Below are 23,762 nucleotides of genomic sequence, written 5' to 3' on the forward strand. Positions count from 1 at the left end.
CGCATGAAACACAGGCGGTTTCTTTTGCCGGCAAAGTGTTAAATCGTGTTGGCCCGTCGATGGATAGGAGGGCGCTCGATATGATGACTAATTCCACGTGACTCTCGATCTCGTCCAAGTATTGACTACATAAATGCAATGCTTTCTAACCTTTCAAGTGTTCTTCTTTCCACATCAATCACGCCAGGTGATCGAAACGCTCCGTTCCATTTAGTCATGGAACTGATGCACGTAGCTCGGCGCGTAGCTCTCGTTCCCGTACGCACTGCCGCCAAACGCCAAATATCCCGAGATATACGGCTCCGGAATGGCAGTGATTTGCTTGAAGTCGCCCATGACCCAAACCATCTGCATCCCCATTATCATGTCCGCCAAAAATCAGCATAGAACATGAATGGAGAGTGAGTGTGGAACAGGAAATGTCTTGGAGTAGCCAGGACGCATGTCAAAGTGGGGAGTAGGGAGAGGAGTGCATTGCTCCTAGCATTGACTTACGTTGGTTACTATCGATCGTCAGCACTTGAGTCAGATACATTGACAACTATTCGAACTCACATATGACAATGAACCATCCAAACACCCGGGTCGTCGATTCGAATGCGCCAGGCTCGCCAACCCGCGTTGGCTCCAGCCGTGGTGACCGTCTCATATCGGTAGAGGTTGGTGGTGTCTCGAAGTACGGGATTATATCCTTGTAGCTTCTCGTCGTTCTCCGTGGCGTTGTAGGTACCGTTGCCGCCTGCGACAATGGTAAACGTTATATCTGACGTTGATAAGAAGGGCTTCAGCTTACTCCCAATGTCATAGTAATGACCACCGCTGTTAATCGTCAGTGACATTTTGTAGGCATGAGAACCGTCGAATAGACGACGCCGCACTTACTGCGCATGAAACGGATGAAAGTCCACACCGCCATTATTCTGCACCAGACTCCCTGTATTTTGAATCACCACCTCCACCACCTCTCCCACTTTGAACGGCCAAGTGTACGTGACATTGTCCCAGCCTTTATTCTTCAGCGCGCGCTCGTAGTTTGGGATTGCATCGGGGCCGTTCTCGTAGACATTCACGAGATAGGGCCTGTCAGCCGGCGTGGTTTGAATCGTTGATTCATTCCATTGGACACCGTTCAGTCTCCAAATATCGGTATCGCCAAAGACCTGACGTGGGTGGATTGTGAGTCGTCGCGTGACTTCACTTGCAGAGGGGAAGTTGTTAGCTTGTAGGGGCTCCAGCGCGTATTCTGACCAGTCGTACGTAGCATTAGATAGAGCGAGGGGAGGTTTAGCCGGACCAACGGTGATGGTAGGTCTCGCGTTCGAATAGCGCAGAACGCCGTAGCCGTAGTACACCGTGGGGCGGTCTTTCGTCTCGAACTGAATGAGATAGTCCGTTTGGTTGCGAATCTCTGCTTGCGATTTCGCCTGGAAGATTACATCGAACCGTTGGCCGGTGGAGACTTGCATGAACTTCTCGGTGTGCGGCTTGGTATATTGTCCGTCGGCTGCAACGATGGTGAAGTTGTCGTGGCCGACGATGCCGAGTTGGACCATGGACAGCGACGTTGCTCCGATGAAACGCAAACGATAGATCTTGCCGGGTTCGACGTCAATGACTGGAATGCTGCAGCCCGCCTTGCCTGCTGTGGCGGTGTTGGAGACTCCCACACCATTGATCAGAACGGCATTCGTCTCTCCGCTCCACACGAAAGGGTTGGAGGTCAGGCCGATGGTGATGTTGAGATCGGTCTTGTTGAAGTAATCGTTCAATTGGACGACCATCTCTTCGTCATATTCGTAAGGCGGTTTCCCAACGTCCTCAACGATCAACGGCCCCGATGCAGTGCCGAATTGGAAGCCTACGTGAGAGTGATAGAAGTATGTGCCTGCATCATTCGTCTCCGGGAAGACTTCGTAGTCGAAGTAGTGCAGGGGCGGGATTGGCCACTCACTGGCAGCCGGAGTGCCGTCGGAGAAGATGGCGCTTCGTTGACTGAGGCCATGCCAATGCTAGCGAATGTCAGTGGCGGCTGATCGTTCCTGGACGTGATGCCTTACCATTGTGGTGTTGCTTCCTTGCATATCGTTATACACCCTGATCCATGTTGGTTTACCGGGTTGCAGACGGAGCTCGGGGCCCGGGATCGTGCCATTGATCAGGACTGACGGGCGGTGTTCGCACGCGATAGAAACATTGGCAAATGTTACTCGGAGGACGTGATCCGGAACGAAGGTCTCATCATGAATTTTCGGCGCGCCATAAGATGATGGCGATCGAGCGGAAGTTGATGGGGCCCAAGCAAGCACGCCGAGGATGAAGGTCGTCAAGGACACCATCTTGACCCCAGACATGAATGGACAGACATGGCAGAGACGAAGCGAAAGACCAGCACGCCGCTGCTTTAATTCTCGGAACACATCAGGCGAGCAGCCTTCGGCGCTCAGCCGCACGCGCCACGATGCCGTCTCTCAGTGGGTTGAGCGACATCAAGCGACGTCACGATCCGACAGCCATGTCTTACCATTCCCGCCGTCTCGAGACTGGTCTGGACAACCTCAGTCCCGTGTTTGCTTCAAGCAGCTTATGAAGCCAGCTTATGCCAGACCAGTTTATCACAGTAGGAGAGAAGTTCTGTGATTAATGATTGTCGTAATTATTGATCTCGGCCGAGCATGTGCGTGCCATGTGCGCTCCAAGACCGTCGAATCCCGGTCGGTTAATGGCAGGACATGCTGATTCGACTGCCCCGACGCGATCGTCAACGATCGTCACCCGCTTTACCCCAATGACTCCCCCACAAGCACACCTCTTCCCCGCAGACTCGCCCTTGGCTGCCCCTTGGCTGCATGTCGATTACTTGAGCACACACCTTGCCACCGGTGCCGACTTCCATACCCGTCGGGCCCCCGCCGGTCGTCATCGCTACGTTGGGCCCTTCGTCCCCTCTACATGCTCTCTTCTTTCCTTCGACGTACTCCATCTCGCATCGACTACCAACCAGTTGCGACCTCCGTCGAGATGTCTACCCACAAGCACGACAAAAGCGACGAAGAAGTCGGTGTAGTGCATCGGGAGTTTGACCATGGCGATGACTTGGTGCAGAAGGATGTCATCCACGATCACGATGTTCTTGGTCGCTCCAATGTCACTCGGGAGGATGCGATGCATCTCGGCGAGCTCACGCCCGAAGAGCTGGTGCACGAGAAGAAGCTGCGTAAGAAGATAGATTGCTTGATCATGCCATTGGTCATGTTGGTGCGTTGACCTTGAGTTGGTGATGAAGTGCGACGCGAGCTGACGATTGTCAAAGGTGTACTTGATGAATTACATCGACCGCAACAGTATTTTGATCCTCGTTTCTTGATCTGAGGCATTAGTCACACTAACTCGACGACAGACTATGCTGCCGCTCGTCTGCAAGGATTGCAAGCCGACTTGAACCTCAGCGACTCTCAATGTAAGCCCGATACTTGCTTCGACGGCAGGAAACCCGAATATTAACGCTGAACTGCAAACAGACGAAACAGCGTTGAGTATTCTCTTCGTGGGCTATGTGAGTGTCCACTCGCCATCCATTTCAATACATGCCATCAGAACATTAACGGGCGCTCAGGTACTCATGCAAGTCCCATCCAACGCCTTACTCAACTTCTCCGGCAAGCCCTCATGGTACATTGGCTTCTGGGTCATCGCCTGGGGCTTGGTGTCCCTCCTCACGTCTCAAGTGAAGAACTTTGGCGACATCGTGGCCTGTCGCTTCATCCTCGGATTCGTGGAGGCCCCCTTCTTCTGCGGCGTCATCTTCTACCTGTCCAAATGGTACACCAGAGCCGAGTTGAGCTTCCGCATGGCCATCTTCTACTCCGCTTCTCTATTGTCAGGCGCTTTTGGCAATCTCATTGCCGCGGGCATCTTGAGCGGTTTGGCGGGTCGAGATGGACTCGCCGCATGGCAATGGCTTTACATCATCGAAGGCTCCATCACCATGGCCGTTGGCATTGTCATCGTCTTCGTTCTTCCTGACTTCCCCCACACCTGGAAGCTTCTATCGCCCGAGCTCAGATTCGTCGCGAATCGGCGTATGGCCGTGGATGCCGCCGAAGCGGACGTGGACGAGCCAGGGTCAAAGCAACACGCCCATGGGCTGAAGATGGCCTTTACCGACCCCAAGACCTACATCATCGCCTTCATGTACCACTGCGTCACGGGCGCCACAGGGTTTCAAAACTTCTTCCCGACGCTGACAGGCTCGCTTGGCTTCAACAACATCGACACTTTACTTCTCGTCGCGCCGCCCTACATGTTTATGGTCTTTTATTCTTACGGCCACAGCTACGCCTCGGACAAGCTCCGCAACCGCTACTGGTTCTGGATGTACCCGATCCCCATCACGATTGCAGGCTGCTTCATCTTCATGTTCGCCGACGGCTTCGGACCGCGCTACTTCAGCCTGTTCCTGTTGAACTTTGCCTTTGCCATGAATAGCACGGTATGTACATCCCAAACACTCCAGATGACCAGACGCTGACGTGTGTGTGTGTGACAGATCTACGCCTGGATCGCCTCGGCGATTCCCCGCCCACCCGCCAAACGCGCAGCGGCCATGGCCTTCATGAACAGCGTCGGCAACGCCGCGTCCATCTGGACGCCGTACACGTACAACAAGAAGTACAACGGGCACTACGACTTGGCTCTGGGCGTGGTGATTGGGCTCATGACGGCGGCTGGAATTGCGGGGACGGGGCTGCGGTTCTATCTGGCGGGCGAGAATAAGCGGTTGGAGCGGATGGATGGGGCGGATGCAGAGTTGACGCCCAAGGATATTAAGAGATTGCAGAGGACGGCGGAGCTGGAGGGGATTGATGTGGCTGCTGCTCGGCAGCTTCAGAAGGGGTTTAGATATCAACTCTGATTGGATAGGGTAGTGGATGTGGTATGATATACACTCTACATGCCCATGAATCCGCCTGTCTCGAGTGTTAGAGAATGCCACGCAACACATGTAGCTCGGGGCAATCTGATGTCGGAACTCACCATCGACGATAACGCCGCCTAATTTGAAACCCGTTAGTTGTCAACCACTTTGATGATGAAGGCAACGGATCACTCACTTCCAGACACGTAATCGCTCGCCGCACTCGCCAAAAAGATGACCGCGCCAGACAGATCTTTGGGGTCGCCCCATCGCTTCGCCGGCACGCGACTCATTAGGTAGTTGTTGAAGTCCTTGTACTTCGGGTCCGTGGAGTACTGCTCCGTCAATGCCGTCTTGAAGTAGCCCGGATCTGTGCTGTGTAAGTCGAAGATCTCCAAGGCGTATGTCAAGAATCTTACGAATGGAGTTGACCTGAATCCCCTTCTCGGCCCATTCGTTGGAGAGGGCTTTGGTGACTTGCCTAACACGTCAATCAGTATGATTGTCCAAAGCGGCTTGCTCGTGACGATCGATCTTACATCACCCCTCCCTTCGAAGCCGCATAAGGAGTGATATTCTTCCCGCCAATAAACGAGATAATCGAAGCAATGTTAATGATTTTCCCCGGACGACCGTCAGCAATCAACTTCTTCGCAAATTCCTGACACGACACCAGCGTAGCCTTGACATTAATATCGATGACAGCGTCGATGTCTTCGTCCGTGAAATCCGCCGCATCAGAGCGTCTTTGGATGCCGGCGCAATTGAGCAGGATGTCGGCCGACAGACTGCAGGAAAGCACTCGTAGTCAGAATGGCAAGCTTTCGGAGGAACTAGTCGATGACCAACCCATCACTCCAGATCTTCTGATACGTCGCGCGAATGGACTTGAGGTTCGACACGTCGCATTCGTATTTGCGGATCTTGCGCCCGCAGTCGGTGACGATCTTCGCCGTCCTCTCGCTGCCGGGATCGTTGTGGATTTCAATCGAGATGATGTCGGCGCCTGCGGGTTGTGAATTAGTGATGGGGCTGAGTTGTGTATCGTGTGCGTCTTGCCGGCGGAAGCGAGAGCGGTCGTCATTGCCTAGAAAGTGTTAGTGGTGAATAGATCGTGCAGAGAGGGTGCGAGGATCACCGTTCCCAATCCTCCTGTGCCGCCGGTGACGATGGCCGTCTTGCCGTGCAGGCCGAACATTTTCGCTACGTCAATGGCTCCCGACATGTTGGTGGTTGGATCTTGTCTAGATGAGATGAAGTGAAGTGTCGTTTAGTGTCTCGGATATGGCTCGTTACGGCGAATCAGAACACAGTATGTACAGGTACGGGTAGGTAGAAGAGGTAAAGTAGAGATGAGGTTGGCTACTGCGGGGTTCTCGGGTGAGCGCCCCTCCAAGCCGTCAAGCACGTCCTCACCAAGACATGAGACAGGTTATTCCGGGGGTAATCAGAGCAAATACAGCGGAGTCTCGAGTCTTTGGAGCAATCACGTCGTAGTTGTTAGTCAAATACATATATCCAGCACCATCAGCTGCGGTCATCGACCTCGTCAAAGTCATTCGGCAATTCGTACTCATCATCACGGTCACGCCCTGCGTCCCTCTCGGAATTGAATGTATTGACGTGTCGGAAGGTAGATCCAATCTTCCCGATGTGTTCTGGCGGGCCACATACCACTCGGGCAGCCATCAAAAGACGCTCCTTCTTATGGACAACGTCGCACCAGCATCCACCAACATCTCGTCCAGAATCTTCGCCCGATCCTCCAAATCATCTCGTATCCGCCGCAGCTCCATGCTCGGGCTCTCCTCGTCCAGCGATTCAATATGAGCCGCCATCCGCTGATGACTCCGCAGCAAATCCCGCCGCATCTCAATGCCATTCGCATACCGAATCGGCGGCCGGGGAGGCCGCATATGATGCAGAAATTGCACATCGTAATGAAACGAGACATCAGGCGAGACGCGCTGGCCACTCCCAAAGTACGGCCTGAGCGCCATGTCTTTGCGGTAATCGCACCAGGCGCGCAGCGCTTTGCGGTCGTCGCGGCTGGGCACGTGCCCGAGGTGCAGGTAGATCCAGATTTGCTCGTTCAGCTTCATGAGCGCAATGCTGTCGTCGTTGAGCTTTTCGAACGTGCGGATCACGTTGCTGAAGTTGTAGTCGTGCACGGCGAGGATGATGCAGGCGCGCGTCATTAAGATGGCCTTGTACTCCTTGAGCGTCTGTTTGCATGCTGCGAGGAGGCCGACGGGCGGCGGGCGCCTCTTGGGATGTCCCGCGGGAGACAAGAGCAAGGTGGTCGCATCGGCTAGGTGGTGGTAGATGTTATTTCGCAGTTCCGGCGGCAGGCCAAGGAAGGAGGCCTGGGCGATGGCTGTGGAGCCGGTGCTGTCGGAGCGCAGGCTGTCGACCACGCTGTCTTTGCGCTTCCTGCTGAACCGGTCCTTGACGCGACGGAATCCATCGCGCATCGTGGCTGTCGTCGCCCTGGGTCAGGACGATGCGTTGATTCTCGACGATGCCAGATAGGATGTATGTGAGGCGTTCATTTCCTTAAATCCCTCACTTAACTTAGAGATGGACCCTTGATTGCTGAGGAATTCTGGCTCGCCCATCTGGGGAAGCTGGCTCGGCTGGGCAAACTCGCAAGCTGGGGTCGCGCAGGTGTCGATGTGGCGGCTGCGAGGTCGGCGCATGCCCCACGGGGAAGCTCCACGGTCCTGGGTATGGTTGTCTGGTGATGAGAGAATCTATGTAATCAATTCCACGTTCATATACACTAACAATGAACGTCATCCAAAACTAGTGTGGAGAGATATGCACCGTCGTCTTATACTGAACCGAAACAATTGCAGACCATAGCATCGACGCTGGTTTCAACGCTCCCTATCAACGCTGAAACGAGCCATTGCGAAAGACATAGGGACGACCATCGGTGAACTAGCCCAGTATGCAGAGATCGTCTGATTCAATGGCCCAACCATCGTAGCTCGCTCAGACAGTCGACATCTTGCACTCGTCTAATCTGTAGATGGAGACTTAATACTTCGTGCCCGCTCTTCGCGCCTTTCACAAGCTAAACTCCAGTCGATTCCCAGCATAATCCCTCGCGAAGAAACGCTGCGGGTACTCCGCCCCCTTGCTTCCTACACCAATATCAGTAACGAGAACAGCCGTGACGTTCCAGGTCCCGTAAACATACCACTATTCTCCGCCCCCGGCTGATCCGCCTCCTGCGGCGCACTATCGCCGCCCTTCAAATGATGCTCCCAAACGCGCCGCCGCAACTCCAGCAACGCATCCGGCGACGCAATCCGGAAGCACGGATGGCGCGAGGACTTGGGTCCTGAGGGCCCGAAAGCGATGTGGATTTGCTGGCCGGAGTCGGCGATGTCGAACCTAGGGCAGCGATGCGTCAGTTCGTCCGAGGGAAAGAGTCCAGCGGATATATATATGACTGCATTGCTTGCTTGATGTGCTTGACGTACCATGCGAGAGTGCCTTTCTGTAGTTCGGGCACGGGTCGCGATTTCAGGCCCAGTGTTTCGCCATAGAAGGCGTGGGCTTGGTCGAGGGTGCCGGATGGGACTGTCAGATTGACGTGCGCGATGCCGCTGATCAAGGCGTTTGCCTGCGGGTGATGTCCGTTAGTCGTCATCTTGGTATGAATTAGACTGCGAGGGCGAAGGTGTCGAGGCCGAGTTCCTTTCGAAATCTATCGGAGAGATCAAAGTCACCGCGGGGAAGTTTCGAAGTTGCGTTGAACGTCGGCCGTGATCGGTGGTGCAGCGTCTGGCTTTGCGGAGCGCTTGAACACGATGAATTGGCAGGCGCCATGCTCACATTCCACGGCAGTCCTTTCAAAATTCACGACGATTCACTCATGCAGAAGTTTTAGCATGGATACGACAGTTTTAGACTTCTCAAACTCAAGAATCAACAATAGCCAAATGTCGACCTCTGTCAACACTGCCTTCAACAAGGCTGAGCAGCGCCATCTCTCACTCTACACCGCATTGCCCTCCAAATCCTTGACCCGCTTTCCATCCCGATACAACCCATCGACCATCGGCTCTCTGCCCGTCTTGCCGTCCACAGGCATCTCGTTCAAGAAATGCCAATGCATCACCTCCTTCCAGCCGCGCTGTTTCCAGTCGTTGATGGTGGCGTTGGGGAAGAAGGAGCCCGCCATGACCTCCCGGGGCGCGGTGTCGTGCGCGATGATGACCAGCACGTTGGGGTCGGCGTCGAACTCCATGAGATTGCGGATGGACTCCATTGCGGTGGGCGGATCGTGGTAGAACGAGGTTGGGCCGCTGGAGCACTTGTAGAAGGGGGTCTGTAGACCTCGGTCAGCTTTCAAGACAGGGGTGGGTTGTGTGAACATGAACAGAGACGTACCGTCCTTGCGGCATCTTGATTGGGATGGCACGCCGTGAAAACCGAGCACGGGCAAGGGTGCGGAAGGCGTTTGTCGAGCTGCGCCTTTGCCGGGATGGGATCCGGTAGTGGGACATACTCTGTCGGCCGGATATCTCCTGTGCGATCGTTAGTACTTCTCATCCAGTATTAAGCAGCATGCGGGAGTGCAAAAGCCACGCACCAGTAAAATGGCAGACATCGCCACCCATAAACACCGCCGTATCCGGCGTCGTCCTCACAAGAGCAGACACATGGCCCGTGGCGTGCCCCGGCACGTTCAACACATACAACGATCCGTCGCCAAAGTAGTCCCAAGCCTGAAACTTGCCAATCTTGGTGTTGAACGGGGCTTCGATGACATTGCGGCCCTTGAAGTCGGCCTCCCAGAAGGGCGACTCTTCCTTGGTGGGGTAGCCGGGGAGGAATGCGTCCTTGAAGCCTGGACCGACAATCAGGTCGACGGACTGGGGGAGACGAGAGATGTTTCCGCAATGATCAAAGTGCCTGGCAATCAATTAGCATCCACTCGTTTCACACATCCAAAACAATCCCCACCAATGGCTAAGAATAAAGGCCTTCAAGTTCTCCAGCTTAACGCCGCCCTTGGTGAGGATATCCGGCACATCCTCCGACACCTTCATCCCGGGCACATGGTTGCCGCACAGGTCGACAATCGCCGGCACCGAGTTCTGCCAGTCGACGCGGATGCCCATGTCGAAGATGAGCTCGGCGCCGCTGGCTTCATGCTTAATGTGGAAGCTGTAGTCGGGCAGGTTGAGCCAGTTGTGGCCCGGGATTTCGGGCTCGACGAGCATGTGCGGCGGCACGGTGATTTCGGCGGTGGTGTCGAGGATGGACACCTTGCAGGTGGAGTTGCTCTTGGGGAGGCCGAGGGAGGGGGCCTGCTTGGGGGTTGGGTTGGACATGGCGGGTAGACTTGGTAGGGTACCTTGGTGGTCAGATTGGGGGATGATTTGTTAAGTGCTGAAGGCTCTGGGCTCTTCTCTGTTTCGTTTGATGAATGTCGGTCCAATTGCTCGATTGCTTGGTGACAATGTTGTGTCATCCGACGAACGGAGGTGTTCTTGCTTTAGCTCCACGCCGTGGTGAGGGGTCGAGGGGTCGGGTCGTGCTCTGACATCAGGCCGGCTTCGTACGTGCCGCCCATATGTCGGCTCATTATATCCGGCGGGCATCGGCAACGCTCGTACTGGGTAACACGCAACGCAATACGACACTGTATTTCTATAGCTCATCGTGGCTGGGCCGCCCGCTATCACTTCGCAGATCCACACCTTTCTTCTGCCGCCACTTCTCCCACAGCTCAAAGAATTCTTTCTCGCTCGCCTTGTCCATCTGGTCGGGCAGAACGACGACGTATTCGATGTGCAAGGCGCCATGCGTCTGCCCGTCGCCTTCTTGTCGCCAGAATGGCATGCCTTCGCCAGGGACCACTTCCACCGTCCCGGGCTGCACCACCTGCCCGCGCGCCCGAGACAAGGGAACGACATGGCCGTCCAAATGCGTGATATTACGCGTCCAACCACCCATCCATGCTTCCCGCAGCGAAAGCACCTCGCGCCAGAACAAATCCTGCTCTTTGCGTCGGAAGAAGGTGCCATCCGTCTTGTCTTTGTCCTCCTGCCCCAGCACCGGCTCCGCCTCCTGGACCTGCACCAGAATGTCTCCTGCCGCCCAGTCGGGACTCTCGTCGCCCTCGTTCTCAAAGTGCACCCTCGCGCCGCGCGGCATGCCCTTCTCCACGTACAACTCGTGACTCTCCTCGTCGCGAACCACGCGATTGCCATCGCACACTTTGCACTTGTGCTTCACCGTGCTGCCCTTGCCTCCGCACACATCGCACTGCATCTGCATCTGCTGGAAGATGCCAGGGGCCAGCATGTGCTTTTGAATCACCATGCCTTGTCCATTGCACTTATGACACGTGTCCCGCTGCCCATCCGCGCTCCCACTGCCCGCGCACTTGGAGCAGATGACTTGCTTCTCCACCTTGATATCGTGCATCGCACCGGTGTAGAAGTCCTTCAATGGCACCCGCACCCGCAATTCCATGTTGGGCCCCCTCCTCTGCCCGCTGTGGAAGTGTCCGCCGCCTCCGAAGAAGCGAGAAAAGAGATCGAACGGATCATGCATGCCTCCCTGGCCGCCCTGGCCTCTTTGCTTGCGCTGCTTCACCCCCTCGTGCCCATACTGATCATACACGCGACGGATCTCGGAGTCGATGAGGACATCGTAGGCTTCGGCGACATCGACGAATTTCTGGTGCGCGGACTCGTCACCGGGATTCTTGTCGGGGTGGTACTTTTTGGACAGCGATCGGTAGGCCTTTTTGATTTGCCGGTCGTCGGCGTCTTTGTCGAGGCCGAGGAGCTGTGCAACCGGTTAGGAGGCTCTACCAGGCGGGTGGGGCTTGAGGGGTTGCACGAATCAACGCACCTTGTAGTAGTCTTCTGCGCAGACTGCTATGAGTGGCAGGATGCACAGAAGCACCAGAGCGGAGAAGAAGAGCATCTCTTGCGGTTATCGTAAGGACAGCATGTGAAGGAGTGGAAGCTGGGATGGAGAGGGAGGAAAGGCGCGGTGGGGGGTGCTTCGAGGTGTCCACCGTCGAGTGGCCGAATGTTGCTCGTTTGAGATGGACAGTGACTTGCCAAAGGTCGTAAAATCGATACAGGAACACTTCACGGCTGATCACGTCGCGTCCAATAATCAAGTCTCCCTAAAGACCATCCTGCATCTTTTTTAAACTGTCTCCCTGACACTTCGACACCTGGCCGTTCCTTAGCGTCGGGAGGCGCAACTCTAATTCCGTCGAGTCCGGGGGGTCGCACGTCACTCCCTGAGTAGCTAAGAATAGAGGCACAAATCCAGGTACCAGCATTTCAACCATCTCCGTCCATCCTGACCACGCAAGTCTCATTCAATGCTCGGAGCGAGTAAGAAAGACGGTGATCCGCGTCGTCCGCGTTGAAAACATGCCTTTCTCCACCTCTCTCCAGTTCAAGATGAAGGCGGCCGGCACCCTCGCCATCTTCATCGCAACGCTCCAAGCCGTATTCTACATCGCCGGCCTCGGATCCTTTCACGATTTCTTCTCCGGCGGCTGGCGGCCGAGACACTCCGTCTCCAAGACAATGCCTCGACCTCCGCCTCAAGTCGCCGAGTACGCGCTTGACAAAGTGCTGAACGACGCGAGCCCGGTCTTCGGAGCGTACGAGAACGTGCAGTCGGACAGCAGCACCTGGATGTCGCACTATCCCGACGAGACCAACATCGTGCACATGAATATCCCCGGCGCGCACGACGCAGCAACTTGGAACTACTCCGAAGCCACGCGACAGTCCATGGAACACATCACGAGCCTAGTCAGCGACACGAGCATCGACCCGAGTTGGTTCCGCTGCCAGAACCGCAGTATGATCGACATGCTCAACGCCGGCGTGCGGGCTTTCGATCTGCGCGCCGCGCAAGACGTCACTAAGTCCACTCTGGTCTTTTGGCATGGCCCAGCGTTGCAAAGCCAGACGGCCACCTTGGACCTCGTGCTGCACGCCTTCTACAAGTGGCTGGAAGACCATCCCTCCGAGACTGTACTGCTATCCATCAAGCACGAGGGCAGCAAGGACATGAAGAATTTCGATGATGCAGCCTTCCAGCAACAACTCTACGAAACGCTCACCTCTCCTGCCGCGAAGCGGTACATCCTGCAGGACCGTAATGTCTTTGGCACGCTCGGGCAGGCCCGAGGCAAAGCCATTCTTCTTCGACGGTTCGATTTGAACCTCCTCTCCACCTCCCACCAGAATGCAGTCCCCGGCATCCATTTCAGTCCGCAAAAGTGGACGGTGAATTCCGCAAACCTGGCCCTCATCTACAACGCCAATCCCAACCCGAAATCAGGCGATGCGGGCGTTGCATACATCGAGGACTTCTATCACCCAACCTCGCCCACCCTCGTCGAAGACATCGAACTCAAATACGCCGCGGTACAAAGCCATCTACGGCGAGCAGCTTCCAGTCGACAACCTGATGCCCTCTACTGGACCTTCACCAGCGGGACCAATACCAAGCATGATTCCGAGTCCTCGACTCCACGCAAAGTCGCGCTCGGCCGCGAGAAAGCAGACGGAGGCTCCCCGACCAATGGCGTCAACCAGCGGCTAGTCAATCTGCTGTCCGAGTTCCATGGGCAGAGGCTTGGGATCGTCATGTTTGACTACTTCGCTGAGCCCGATGATCTGCTTCCGAAATTCCTGGGATTGAGAGCGCCGTGAGCAGAGCCGTATGAGCAGTGCAGCCGCAAGCAGCCCATTTCCCTGGGGCAGACGATGCCGCGCCGATCGGCGAGGTCCATATGGGTATGCTGAATTACGACAACCCTCAAGCACCACCATGGCGCAATGATCGACTTCAGTCGTGCAACGACACAGATCGAAGTCCACACCGTCACCCAAGAGTGGCATGGAGAAGGCGTATGCGAAGAGGTAGTGTAATACCTAATGTCCCTCTTCGTGACATCCGGGGGAGTGAAAATGCCGGAGTGGATGTTCCAGTAGCATAGCGATCATCGTAATAGCCCGCCAAGATCTCTCTCCATACCCGTCACGCGCTCCTCCAATCCTCTCTTCTTGCGCTCCAGTTGCTGGATCTCCTCTTCCTCACGCTCCAGGTCTTGCTGCGTGAGAGGGACAGTAGTCTCGTCATTCTCAGCAATCTGCTGCGGCTCCGCACCATCATCGACATGGCCCGATCGGCTGGTGGGGCGATTCAGCGCCTGGAGTTCTGCCGTCTGCTCGGCTACTCGCGCTTCGTAATGGGCGATGTTTGCCTCCAGCTGTTGATGACGACGTCTCAATTGCGTGATCTTGTCTGCGGCGCCTGGGATTGGGCTATGGGGGGGCAAGAGTTAGCAGGTACGTGAGAAGAGGCGCCGAGCAGGCAGCATACTAGACAGCGGCCAACTTCTCGGCTCCTTGCAGCAATACCTCCACATCAATATCGCCCTTTTGCCGGCCTGTGCGATCCGTGCTCCTGGTCTTCTGGTACAAGTCGCCTCCCAGTACCGCCGCTACAGCCTTATTCTTCGGCTGTCTCGCATTGTACACGGTTGCCCTTCTCCCATGGCTGCTCGCAGAGAATTGTGCTAGTCCACTCGGCGGTGCACCAAAATCCGTGTTCCCAGACACCGTTGGCAGCGGAGGAGGTGCAAGGTGGAACAAGGCTCGTTCGTGCTGCTCGGTATCTCTGATGAGAGACGTGATGTCGTGGTTGGGAGAGAGGAGGGCATTGGTGAAGATTTTCGGGCCGGGAAAGGGGAGGTCGGCGATGGATGCTGCGCAGAGGGAGATTTGCTCCAGGTGGGAGTTTAATAGGGCCGTCATTGTCGGTTTGCTTGCTTGCGCGTTTATTGGATGCTTGGTGGGGGTTTGCAGCGCGTGTTTGGAGAACGCGCTTGACATCAATGCCAAGCTCTGCCAAGCCGCGTCAAGCCTGGGTCGGTGTCCCGCCGATCCATCATCCTTGCCCATCAAACCGCAGCCTTGTTGTGGTATTGGTCCCCTGATAATTCCGAGTCTATCAAAATGTGCATTCTTTCATGTTTTCTTTGGATGTTGAAGTACTGCACGCCATCTCCAAAGTTGATCAACGTCGCAAGTACGTATGCCGAATACGGCAACCACACGCCTATTTATTCCAAGCACGTGGCCCTGCGCGTTTTAGGGTTTGCTCACCCCATGAGCCCCGCGCTCCCGTTCACCTCCGTCCCTACTCTGTTTCCCTCTTCTTCACTGAAGACGTGCGCCGTCGCGCTTGTGAACGCTGCGGCGACTCTGCGGTTCTTCCCGCTGCATCCTGTCAAAAGTCTGCCCCAATGTTCCGCAAAAAGTCGCTGCTGATAGGCATCAACTACACCGGCAGCCAGCATGCCCTCCGCGGCTGCCACAAGGACGTGGAGAATGTGGCCGACTTTCTGTCATATCGCGGCTATTCATCGGATCCACGAGATCAAGTGATTCTGCGCGATGACCGAGGCGGCCCTTACTACCCCACCGGCCATAACATGCTGGCCGCTATGGACTGGCTGGTCAGTGAGCCAAACACCTGCTGCTTCTTGCACTACTCCGGACACGGCGGCCAGGTACCCAACCGCGACCGCGACTCGGGCTACGACGACACCATCGTCCCCGTGGACTTTGAGAGGAACGGGCAGATTCCCAGCGGCGTGCTCCACCGCCATCTGATCTCGCGGCTCTGGCCCAACAGCACCCTGTTCGTCATCTTCGACTGCTGCCACAGCGGAAGCGCCCTCGAACTGCCCTTTCTCTTCCGCACAGATGACGAGGGCAATCTCAACATGATGTCCGGTCTGCAGCAGGGTATGAGTATTCTGGATCACGGCTACTCGCTCATCTCCGGCGGCTTCGACATGAGCAGAGCGGCGGATGCGAAGCAACTCTATTCCGAGGCGTCCAGCTTCTTCAAAAGCTTGAGTGGCATGGGGCGTGGCAATCAAGGGCCGGGCGTCAGCGAAGAGCATTTCCAGAATGACTGGTCGCGCGAGCACAAATGGGTATGCATGTTCAGCGGCTGCAGGGATGACCAGACTTCCGCCGACGCCAACATTGGCGGAATCAGCGAGGGAGCCATGTCTTGGAGCTTCTTGCAAGTCATGAAGCAGTCGCCAAATCCCACGTTTGTGGAGGTATGTGCAAACTTTCAGGATGGATGTTTTACCCAGCTAAAACGTGCATAGACGCTGCAGATGACCCGCTCAATCTTGAAGCGGAGTCGGTACAATCAAGTCCCACAGCTATCTGTTGGTGTGCCTGAGCTCGACTTCAACCGACCTCTGTTTCTCTGAAGAATCGATGGGAATGCAGCGGTCGTATGTTTATTGAACCACGGTCTCTCTGGGGTGTCGTGATGGGTTGGTGTGAACTTCATGAGAAAACATCAAATCCCTTACGTCGATGAATGAAATGTCATATCTCACTTGATGTCGTGGATAAGCCTCCCATCCTCAGTCTTTGGGTCTCTTGATCTCTTGGTTCATTCATTATTCCTGCGCATGTACAAAGCAAAGTGAAGGTGAAGGTATATGCAGTCGATGCCAAGGAACACCTCCGCCTCTCGCCGATTCGCCAGAGCTGCCGATTCCAAAACTCTAAATCCACGTCTAGCCAGCAGCTGCACACGACATCCGCCTCACAACTCTCATCATCCCCATCCACCACCCACAAACATCATCACCATGGCGGACAAAATGGAGGTGGACGCCGTGAACGGCGAGAAAGAGGCAGAGACCGTCGGCCCTGCGCCAGACCTCCCTCCGGAACGAGGTACATGAGCCCTTGTTTGCCTCCGGGCCATCTCCTCTGCCACTACTGACACGTCTCCCCCATCCACAGTCATCATCAACAACTTCGGCCTCATCCGCCAGGCCGTCAATGCTTTCGACTCCCGCTTCACACTGCGCGCTCTGCGCTCCACTTCCACCCTCCGCAAGTCGGACAACTTCGCCGAAGCCATCCTGCAGGGCATTCGCACCGCCTTTCCCAAGCCCAACATTGGTCCGCGAAAAGTACTGGAAGATATGCTGCCGGACAGTGTGAAGAGCGCACAACATCAGCAAAATGGCGTGGCGAGTGGCGGAAAGGAGAAGGATGGTGGTGATGATCAGCAACTCCCGGAAATCTGGGCGTATCTTGGGGTCCTGGTCCAGGTAAGATACCCTCCATCATACACAACTGCCGCCGTGCTGATGATATAACAGGTCTACCTCTACGATGCGAAAGAGTACGAAGACGGTGCTTCCTTCAGCACCAACTTTGTGGAGAAGATCCGCAGCTGGAATCGGCGGACCCTCGACCCCATCGGCGCCAAAGCCTACTTCTACTATTCCCTCTTCCACGAGCAGCTATTGCCTTTGCCGCCATCCAAACAATCGCCCGTCATCGAAATCCGTCCCAAGCTCCTCGCCGCCCTACGCTCTGCCGTACTGCGAAAAGACAACGACACCCAAGCTGCGGTGACTGTGTTGCTCCTTCGCAACTACATCAGCACTGCCGACATTACTCAGGCCGATCTGTTGGTCGCGCAGACGCAATTCCCCAACAACGCCACGAACAACCAAGTGTGCCGCTACTTGTACTACCTTGGCCGCATCCGTGCCATTCAGCTGTCGTACACGCAGGCGCACGAACACCTCGAGTCCGCCACTCGCAAGTCTCCCACCAATGGCCCTGCGGTAGGGTTCTACCAGCAAGCCACCAAGCTTCTCATCGTCGTTGAGCTGCTGATGGGCGACATCCCCGACCGCTCACTCTTCCGACAGCCATCCCTCGAAACCGCCCTCTACCCCTACTTCAAGCTTGTCCAAGCCGTGCGCGTCGGCGATCTACAAGCCTTCCTCAAATGCGTCGGCGTGAACGAAGGCCAGTTCCGCAAAGACGGCACGTACACCCTCATCCTCCGCCTGCGCCAGAACGTCATCAAAACCGGCGTGCGCATGCTCTCCCTCTCCTACTCCCGCATCTCGCTCCGCGACATCTGCACGCGCCTGTCCATCCCCAGCGAGGAGAGCGCGGAGTACATCACGGCAAAAGCCATCCGTGACGGCGTGATTGAGGCCTCTCTCGACCACGCCAACGGCCACCTCGTCACCACGCCGCAGCGCGATGCGTACAGCACCACGGAGCCGAGCGAGGCGTTCCATGCGCGAATCAGCGCGTTGTTGGGCATGCGCGACGAGTGTGTGATGAGCATGCGCTACCCCATGGACAAGCATAAGCAGGAGATTCAAGAGGCGGCGAAGGCGAGGGAGAGGGAGCGGGAGTTGGCGAAGGAGATTGTGGAGGGCGAGGGTGATGTTGGTGATGATGACGATGGTGGGTTTGAGGGGATGTGAGGGGCTCCGAAGAGTGTTTGAATCGAAGGGTGTGGGATGTCATATAGAGCGGCTATCGAAGGGAATGCCCGACAATGCTCCTGTCCCCTTAACCGTAACCAAGAACTGACGCGATTCAGAGGCAGTATGACTGCGACACAAGAGAACGTGGCCGACCTTCACGACGACCTTATCTGCAACATGGTGCCGTGCATTAGACTTCTTCACTGCTGTTTTCAACCCTTGGTATTCGATAGGCCTCGTCAGTGTGGTTACTCGACGACAACACCCAGCAACCAACGATATCGCTTCACATACAGCATTCCATCAAGACCTGCTAGTGCCTTACGTGACCCGTATCGAAGTGGAGAGCCTCGTGTACCTGTGCAGTCATGCGTGCCGCTTTGACAGCGTCTTAGCAGGGATCTCGTTCACCACCGTTCAGAAGCAGCTGCACCTCGCCACCGTCAGGTAGGACGATCGCTTGACCAGGTGGTCTGTCTCTCCCAGAAGCGACCAGTTGTTCTCACAGCCCAGCTGACGCGCGTCAGGGTGCTATGCATGGACGGCCGAGGACCAGCACACATGTCGTACGCGTAGAGGCTTCACCAGTTTGCCACACCTGGCTTATGTTCACTGTCGGCTGTTGAAAGCATCCACCCTGGCTGCGATCTAGGAGGCTGTATGCGATGTGTTCGCATCGATCTTACGGAGGGCATAAAAGACCCTCCGTATCCCTCCTTCTTCGACTTTCCTTGACATAGCTTTAGCATCCAAGCTGCAGGACTCCTCGGCCTCGACAATGCTATACATACCTCTGGCTCTCTCTATACTGGCTCAAGCACAAAGCTTGTTGTATTGCCAACCTTCGTCGAGTTCGACAGCAGCATTCCACGCCGCCCGGACCTGCGTCCTAGGCCGCAGCCTCCGCAAAGCCCAGGCAACGGTCGCCGCTCACTTGTCGACTGTAGCAGCAATGCACCACCACCGCGGCCGGCCCATCCACCACCAAGGAACCCACCCCGGCCCAAACCTCCGAGGGCTCGTTGACACCAACGTCAACCTGTTCTACTATCGGAGAACCTGCCCGGGGCGTCAATTGCGCGCGGCATCGAAGCTACCATGACGACCGTTGTGTCTTCTGTTAACGGCACGGGGTGGTATTGACGAGCACCGATGGCCCCCCTCACTTCCAACCGCTCAATCGTGGAGCCGACAACGAGGCAGACTTCGACCCGAGTAAGACCAATATATCCGGCGACGTCCAAGACCCTGGGACCCTATACAAAGGACAGTATAAAGACGACAGGCAACGGGAAATAGAGGAAGATGTGCTCGTTCTGGCACAGCGACGGCAAACCAAATCACTCTTCCCATGGACGCCCGTGCTCCATCTCGTTCGCGGCTCGCATCAGGCCCAGAGACGACGGCGCACCACATTTTTCTTCCCATGGACGCGCGTGCTCCATCGCGTTCGCGCTCGCATCAGGCCCAGAGACGACGGTGCACATCGACCGTCTGGTTGCCGGCTTTCCGGCAAGAGCGACGGCGATTGAAGATTGCCCGGTGGGTCAGGATCTGTAGAGCTGTGTGCGGATGGAACAGTTGGCAGTCCTCCCCGCCCGCAACCACGTCCCAGACCTCAGCCCTCAGCCTCTTCGTCTGGTATATGCAACATGCGTTCGAAGTTGGGAGAAGCACGACTTGATTAATGCTTGTCGGTCACACCTCGCCTTCCGCCGCAACAAATCTGCGGTGGATGGAGACTGCGGTTGGATTCGGGTGCTAGCATTCGCAGTGTTGCTCAATCGCTCTACCGGGAGAAGCTTTTGGGGGATGATGCAATGCATCCTCCATCTTAAGACTGGAGAGGTTGGATTTTAGCGTAGGCGGCAGCAGGCAGCACGCCCTATACAGACACCATGAAAGCTTAACTACCCTCAAGTAGCGGACTTGACACCGTCCCTGACTCATGTCAATGGATATATCAAGGCCTCGACTGTCTTACACTCGTCCTTCACTCTACATCCTTCAGGTAAATCACATATATTCGCTAGTCACCGCCCAACTCGGCCACTTCAAGTCAGATCAATATGACGGCCAGACCACCCCTGCGTGTCCTCTTCTTCGACGTCTTCGGCACGTGTGTACAGCAGAGGCCGCCTGTAGCGGATGAACTATGGAAGGCCGCAAATGAGGCGCTTGAATCGAATGCGTCGATCAATGATGAAGTGCGGGCCAAGGCCACGGAGATGGTACTTATGTTTCGACCCGCCGCGCACACTCTGAATCTACACTGATCCGTCCCGCAGACATATGAGAAGTGGTTCGAGTTTGGGGGAGTCCGTACCCAGTTCAATTGGAATATCTTGCGAAACACCAAACTCACAGGAAACAGGAATGGAACGGAATCGAGCACACTGTCGTCCGCGAACAGATTGCCAAAACCGGCACAGTAGATTGGCGAGCAGTCGACCAATATCGCCAGGACGCCCTGCGCACTCTCCTCGCCCGCCACGGCCTGCTTCTTCTCCGCGAAGACCCCACCACCTCAGAGGTCCACATCGAGCCAGGCTCGCTCTTCGACGCAGCGCAATTCAAGCACCTCGCCACCATCTGGCACCGGCTTCCCCCGTGGCCCGACACTTGCCGCGGCTTAGACCTGCTCAACAAGAAGTTCTCGACAGTCACGCTGAGCAATGCGTACAACGACTTGATGAAAGGCCTCGTGGCGCACAGCAGTATCCCGTTCACCCAGGTGTACACCTCCGACCTGTTCCACTCGTACAAGCCGAACCCCAAGGTATATCTCGGAGCGGCGGAGAAGATGGGCGTGAAGCCGGAGGAGTGTGCGCTTGTGGCCGCGCATCTCGGGGATCTGAAGGGAGCGAAGGCGTGTGGGTTTCATGCGATCTATGTTGAACGGCCGCTGGAGGAGAAGACTCCGGCGTTGCGAGAAGAGAACATTCCCGATCTTGTGATCAAAGAGGACGAGGAGGGATTTGTTGCTCTTGCACGGCGTCTGGGGATCCAAGCTGAGTGAATGATCGGCCATGCCGCTCTTCACCTACACTTAGATATGGACAGGTGTAGACAGGGATTAACAGAGATACACTCCCTACTTCATATCAACGACCTCGTCCCATCCCCACTGACGCAGGAACAAATCCATCCATTCTGGACGCACAGCCTCCAGCTCCCGCAGTGTCGCACTCACCGTCTGAGTCTGGACAGACTCCAGCGGTGCAACACGGGCGTGTGGAAAGCGGATGGCGCGGTCTTGCAGGTTGTCGAAAAAGTCGATCAGCTTACCCGCCGGGTTCAGCCCCTCATTCACTCCCTGGAAACCACCGGCCTCTGCTACGCTTGCCTTTAACAGATCCACCCACTCCACGAACGACACGGTCTTCATTCCATCCGACATTCTCTCCCGCATCGCCGGAACAAGCTGCTTCCACTGCGAGGGACGAGGATTAACGATATGGAAGAAGTGCGCACTGCCCGCATCTTTGCCCATCTTCCTCGTCGCCTTGGCCGTCCGTCGACTTCGTCCAAGCAGTTCATCTCTGACAAACGGCGCGACAATATCGACAATGACCTGCGCAGCGACATCTGCAGGCACCCAGTCGACCACTTCGGTAGGCCCTAGAGTCTCTGGCAGGGCATTGAGCGCCATGGAGCTCTTGATGATGCTAGGGATCCATTCCCTCTCCGGCCATTTGCCCTTGGTATCGTGTCGAACCGGGCCGCAAAGCTGGCCAACGCGCACGATAGCGACAGGAATCGCGAACGTAGCAGCCGCGTGGCAAAGCAGGCGCTCAGACAACAGCTTCGACTGTCCATAACCCGTGCGCGCGACTTTCCAATCGAGGATCTCGACTTCGGGGACTTCAGAGCGCGAAGTAGGAGCTGCGGAGCCCCAGTTCGACGTGGCGCCGATGGACGAGACGAAGAGCAGTTTCATCGGGTGGGCGCTGTTATCGGCGACAGTGCGAGACTTGCAGAACTCGACCAAATACGCCATGCCTTCAATGAGCGGGCGGAAGGAGCGCACGTTGCGGTTGAAGTCCACAGGCCAGGCATTGTGGATGAAGACGTCAGCGTGCTGCGCCAGCTCGGCGTATGTAGGAGGCGCGAGGGCTAGCTGAGGTGCGGTGAAGTCGGCGGTGAAGAACTGCACTCGGCTGGCGTCGAGGGGCTGCGTTAGGCCTCGGACAGTATGCGCATTGCCTTGCTTCTCTCCTGCATTTTCGGCGCGGTTCAGGCAGATGACTTGATCGATTTGGGGCAATGACAGCAGCTCGTCGAGGAGGTATGCGCCCAAGTTACCAGTCGAGCCCGAGAGAATCACGTTGAAACTCATTGTGATGGGGAACGAAAGTGTAGAAGGGAAAGGAGCCGATGTCGAGGTGGGCTTTCCATGCATGAGCACCCAGTCGGTAAGCGCGGGGCGAGGCCAGATTTAAGTATTCCTCATCAGGCGGATCAGCTCTACATGTGGACGTATCACGACACAAAGGCGCAGTAAGTCATCTAGTTGCGAAGACAAATGATGCTTGAATACATTTATGCATCATTGGAGATGGACTGAAGAAGTCGAGGGCCGATGGAGTTACTACGGCGATGTCATGATCGTCTAGTGCTTAAGCAAGGCTGCCAACAACGTTCCAGCCTCGCGGCCGACTCCGGAGTCGTCGCGGCTTGGCTGGGAACGCTGTCCGCGAGATATTCATGGTGGCGCTCTCAAGGGGACACTGACTTGTTGTTCTTACAGTAGTAGATGGAAGGCGCACCCTGCAACAATGGAGCAGAGTCGAGTAGTCGTCAGCGCAAACGCATGCGACCTGGAAATCCATGACACGGGAGGCTGAGCGTAATGCGTCGGAGTAAGCAGCGGGCGTTCATTGTGCCGACCGCCTCCCATACCACGCGCACACAACCAGCCACCCGTCACGGCAGCTGGAAAATGCCCATCAAACCCATAGCTCTATCCTTACTTCTTCGTGCAAAACACTCAGAAGACTCAGTAGACATGCCTCCGCACGAAGGTCCTCCGCCACCGCCAGGCTGCAGCACCAGACTCCTCCACAATGTTATCGAGCAACGTGCCCGCGATGGACATTCACGCCCCATCGCCTCAGTTCCGCGCTCCAGCACGCTCGACGAGGGATACACGGATGTGTCCTACGCCATGTTTGCCAACGCTATTGATCGACTTGCCCACTGGATTCTCGCGACACTGGGAACGCCGACTAGAGACTGCGAACCGATTGTGTACGTGGCGCCGTTGGATCTGCGATATCAGATTCTGATGATAGCTGCCGTCAAGGCTGGATATATCGTGAGTTTCCCCCCAGTGCTCATCACTCTCGCCGTGCAATGTTGACTCTTGAGCTGTAGACATGCCTCATGTCCCCTCGCAACAGCAAAGACGCCTTCACCTCTCTCTTGCGAGAGTGCGGCGCAACGAAGCTCCTCACAACCGATCCTCCATCCCCCGCAATCGCAACAATG

General features: G+C 56.1%; 13 protein-coding genes across 13 annotated transcripts; 5 read left to right on the plus strand and 8 right to left on the minus strand.

Moving 5' to 3' along the window:
- Nucleotides 1-29: 29 nt before the first annotated feature.
- On the minus strand, nt 30-2,773 carry BDY17DRAFT_337256 (L-ascorbate oxidase). Its single transcript, XM_033737952.1, has 6 exons — nt 2,058-2,773; nt 883-2,009; nt 794-819; nt 556-739; nt 496-503; nt 30-368 (listed from the first exon to the last, which is right to left on the minus strand). The coding sequence occupies exons 1-6, from the start codon at nt 2,349-2,351 to the stop codon at nt 211-213; spliced, it is 1,797 nt and encodes a 598-aa protein (XP_033594060.1). The 5' UTR covers nt 2,352-2,773; the 3' UTR covers nt 30-210.
- Nucleotides 2,774-3,018: 245 nt separating this feature from the next.
- BDY17DRAFT_243942 (major facilitator superfamily domain-containing protein) lies at nt 3,019-4,912 on the plus strand (the record flags this gene model as incomplete). The annotated part of the gene is made up of 6 exons (XM_033730484.1): nt 3,019-3,255; nt 3,311-3,341; nt 3,398-3,457; nt 3,519-3,553; nt 3,614-4,489; nt 4,547-4,912. 6 exons carry the CDS (start codon nt 3,019-3,021, stop codon nt 4,910-4,912), a joined length of 1,605 nt encoding a protein of 534 aa, XP_033594061.1.
- Nucleotides 4,913-4,931: 19 nt separating this feature from the next.
- On the minus strand, nt 4,932-6,287 carry BDY17DRAFT_289075 (uncharacterized protein). Its single transcript, XM_033732294.1, has 8 exons — nt 6,054-6,287; nt 5,975-6,002; nt 5,765-5,921; nt 5,455-5,703; nt 5,335-5,396; nt 5,112-5,285; nt 5,035-5,052; nt 4,932-4,967 (listed from the first exon to the last, which is right to left on the minus strand). Exons 1-8 carry the CDS (start codon nt 6,138-6,140, stop codon nt 4,948-4,950), a joined length of 795 nt encoding a protein of 264 aa, XP_033594062.1. The 5' UTR covers nt 6,141-6,287; the 3' UTR covers nt 4,932-4,947.
- A 20-nt stretch (nt 6,288-6,307) lies between these two features.
- On the minus strand, nt 6,308-7,573 carry BDY17DRAFT_289080 (uncharacterized protein). Its single transcript, XM_033732295.1, has one exon. The coding sequence runs from the start codon at nt 7,387-7,389 to the stop codon at nt 6,604-6,606; it is 786 nt and encodes a 261-aa protein (XP_033594063.1). The 5' UTR covers nt 7,390-7,573; the 3' UTR covers nt 6,308-6,603.
- Nucleotides 7,574-7,682: 109 nt separating this feature from the next.
- Nucleotides 7,683-8,796, minus strand: BDY17DRAFT_289081 (Glyoxalase/Bleomycin resistance protein/Dihydroxybiphenyl dioxygenase). Its single transcript, XM_033732296.1, has 3 exons — nt 8,407-8,796; nt 8,121-8,317; nt 7,683-8,064 (listed from the first exon to the last, which is right to left on the minus strand). The coding sequence occupies exons 1-3, from the start codon at nt 8,574-8,576 to the stop codon at nt 7,988-7,990; spliced, it is 444 nt and encodes a 147-aa protein (XP_033594064.1). The 5' UTR covers nt 8,577-8,796; the 3' UTR covers nt 7,683-7,987.
- A 128-nt stretch (nt 8,797-8,924) lies between these two features.
- On the minus strand, nt 8,925-10,266 carry BDY17DRAFT_243910 (beta-lactamase-like protein; the record flags this gene model as incomplete). Its single annotated transcript, XM_033730480.1, has 4 exons — nt 8,925-9,257; nt 9,320-9,456; nt 9,522-9,844; nt 9,896-10,266. The coding sequence occupies 4 exons, from the start codon at nt 10,264-10,266 to the stop codon at nt 8,925-8,927; spliced, it is 1,164 nt and encodes a 387-aa protein (XP_033594065.1).
- A 319-nt stretch (nt 10,267-10,585) lies between these two features.
- On the minus strand, nt 10,586-11,872 carry BDY17DRAFT_306875 (DNA J-class molecular chaperone; the record flags this gene model as incomplete). Its single annotated transcript, XM_033735067.1, has 2 exons — nt 10,586-11,731; nt 11,798-11,872. 2 exons carry the CDS (start codon nt 11,870-11,872, stop codon nt 10,586-10,588), a joined length of 1,221 nt encoding a protein of 406 aa, XP_033594066.1.
- A 623-nt stretch (nt 11,873-12,495) lies between these two features.
- On the plus strand, nt 12,496-13,635 carry BDY17DRAFT_244802 (PLC-like phosphodiesterase; the record flags this gene model as incomplete). Its single annotated transcript, XM_033730569.1, has 1 exon — nt 12,496-13,635. The coding sequence occupies one exon, from the start codon at nt 12,496-12,498 to the stop codon at nt 13,633-13,635; it is 1,140 nt and encodes a 379-aa protein (XP_033594067.1).
- Nucleotides 13,636-13,925: 290 nt separating this feature from the next.
- BDY17DRAFT_306877 (DASH complex subunit Spc34-domain-containing protein) lies at nt 13,926-14,742 on the minus strand (the record flags this gene model as incomplete). Its single annotated transcript, XM_033735068.1, has 2 exons — nt 13,926-14,250; nt 14,309-14,742. The coding sequence occupies 2 exons, from the start codon at nt 14,740-14,742 to the stop codon at nt 13,926-13,928; spliced, it is 759 nt and encodes a 252-aa protein (XP_033594068.1).
- Nucleotides 14,743-15,233: 491 nt separating this feature from the next.
- BDY17DRAFT_320039 (putative metacaspase) lies at nt 15,234-16,223 on the plus strand (the record flags this gene model as incomplete). The annotated part of the gene is made up of 2 exons (XM_033736374.1): nt 15,234-16,064; nt 16,116-16,223. The coding sequence occupies 2 exons, from the start codon at nt 15,234-15,236 to the stop codon at nt 16,221-16,223; spliced, it is 939 nt and encodes a 312-aa protein (XP_033594069.1).
- Nucleotides 16,224-16,613: 390 nt separating this feature from the next.
- Nucleotides 16,614-18,269, plus strand: BDY17DRAFT_306879 (PCI domain-containing protein; the record flags this gene model as incomplete). The annotated part of the gene is made up of 3 exons (XM_033735069.1): nt 16,614-16,701; nt 16,771-17,084; nt 17,136-18,269. The coding sequence occupies 3 exons, from the start codon at nt 16,614-16,616 to the stop codon at nt 18,267-18,269; spliced, it is 1,536 nt and encodes a 511-aa protein (XP_033594070.1).
- Nucleotides 18,270-20,216: 1,947 nt separating this feature from the next.
- Nucleotides 20,217-21,363, plus strand: BDY17DRAFT_289092 (HAD-like domain-containing protein). The gene is made up of 3 exons (XM_033732297.1): nt 20,217-20,503; nt 20,561-20,590; nt 20,647-21,363. Exons 1-3 carry the CDS (start codon nt 20,342-20,344, stop codon nt 21,289-21,291), a joined length of 837 nt encoding a protein of 278 aa, XP_033594071.1. The 5' UTR covers nt 20,217-20,341; the 3' UTR covers nt 21,292-21,363.
- On the minus strand, nt 21,364-22,790 carry BDY17DRAFT_342252 (male sterility protein-domain-containing protein; the record flags this gene model as incomplete). The annotated part of the gene is made up of 1 exon (XM_033738012.1): nt 21,364-22,790. The coding sequence occupies exon 1, from the start codon at nt 22,672-22,674 to the stop codon at nt 21,367-21,369; it is 1,308 nt and encodes a 435-aa protein (XP_033594072.1). The 5' UTR covers nt 22,675-22,790.
- Nucleotides 22,791-23,762: the final 972 nt, after the last annotated feature.

The sequence above is a fragment of the Neohortaea acidophila genome (assembly GCF_010093505.1).
Source record: "Neohortaea acidophila strain CBS 113389 unplaced genomic scaffold BDY17scaffold_1, whole genome shotgun sequence".
NCBI lineage: Eukaryota > Fungi > Ascomycota > Dothideomycetes > Mycosphaerellales > Teratosphaeriaceae > Neohortaea > Neohortaea acidophila.

Excerpts from the sequence above, each read along its gene's own strand:
- BDY17DRAFT_289081 (XM_033732296.1), bottom strand. The coding sequence starts at position 8,576 with ATGACGACTAACGGACATCACCCGCAGGCAAACGCCTTGATCAGCGGC. Across the intron at positions 8,318-8,406 it reads CAGAAAGGCACTCTCGCATG|GTTCGACATCGCCGACTCCG; the intron begins GTACGTCAAGCA and ends TCGCTGCCCTAG. Across the intron at positions 8,065-8,120 it reads GCCGGGGGCGGAGAATAGTG|GAAGCAAGGGGGCGGAGTAC; the intron begins GTATGTTTACGG and ends ATATTGGTGTAG.
- BDY17DRAFT_337256 (XM_033737952.1), bottom strand. The coding sequence starts at position 2,351 with ATGTCTGGGGTCAAGATGGTGTCCTTGACGACCTTCATCCTCGGCGTG. Across the intron at positions 2,010-2,057 it reads AAGGAAGCAACACCACAATG|CATTGGCATGGCCTCAGTCA; the intron begins GTAAGGCATCAC and ends GACATTCGCTAG. Across the intron at positions 740-793 it reads TCATTACTATGACATTGGGA|GCGGCAACGGTACCTACAAC; the intron begins GTAAGCTGAAGC and ends CCATTGTCGCAG.
- BDY17DRAFT_289075 (XM_033732294.1), bottom strand. The coding sequence starts at position 6,140 with ATGTCGGGAGCCATTGACGTAGCGAAAATGTTCGGCCTGCACGGCAAG. Across the intron at positions 6,003-6,053 it reads GCACAGGAGGATTGGGAACG|GCAATGACGACCGCTCTCGC; the intron begins GTGATCCTCGCA and ends AACACTTTCTAG. Across the intron at positions 5,922-5,974 it reads GACCGCTCTCGCTTCCGCCG|GCGCCGACATCATCTCGATT; the intron begins GCAAGACGCACA and ends CACAACCCGCAG.
- BDY17DRAFT_289080 (XM_033732295.1), bottom strand. The coding sequence starts at position 7,389 with ATGCGCGATGGATTCCGTCGCGTCAAGGACCGGTTCAGCAGGAAGCGC.
- BDY17DRAFT_289092 (XM_033732297.1), top strand. The coding sequence starts at position 20,342 with ATGACGGCCAGACCACCCCTGCGTGTCCTCTTCTTCGACGTCTTCGGC. Across the intron at positions 20,504-20,560 it reads GGGCCAAGGCCACGGAGATG|ACATATGAGAAGTGGTTCGA; the intron begins GTACTTATGTTT and ends TCCGTCCCGCAG. Across the intron at positions 20,591-20,646 it reads AGTGGTTCGAGTTTGGGGGA|GAATGGAACGGAATCGAGCA; the intron begins GTCCGTACCCAG and ends CACAGGAAACAG.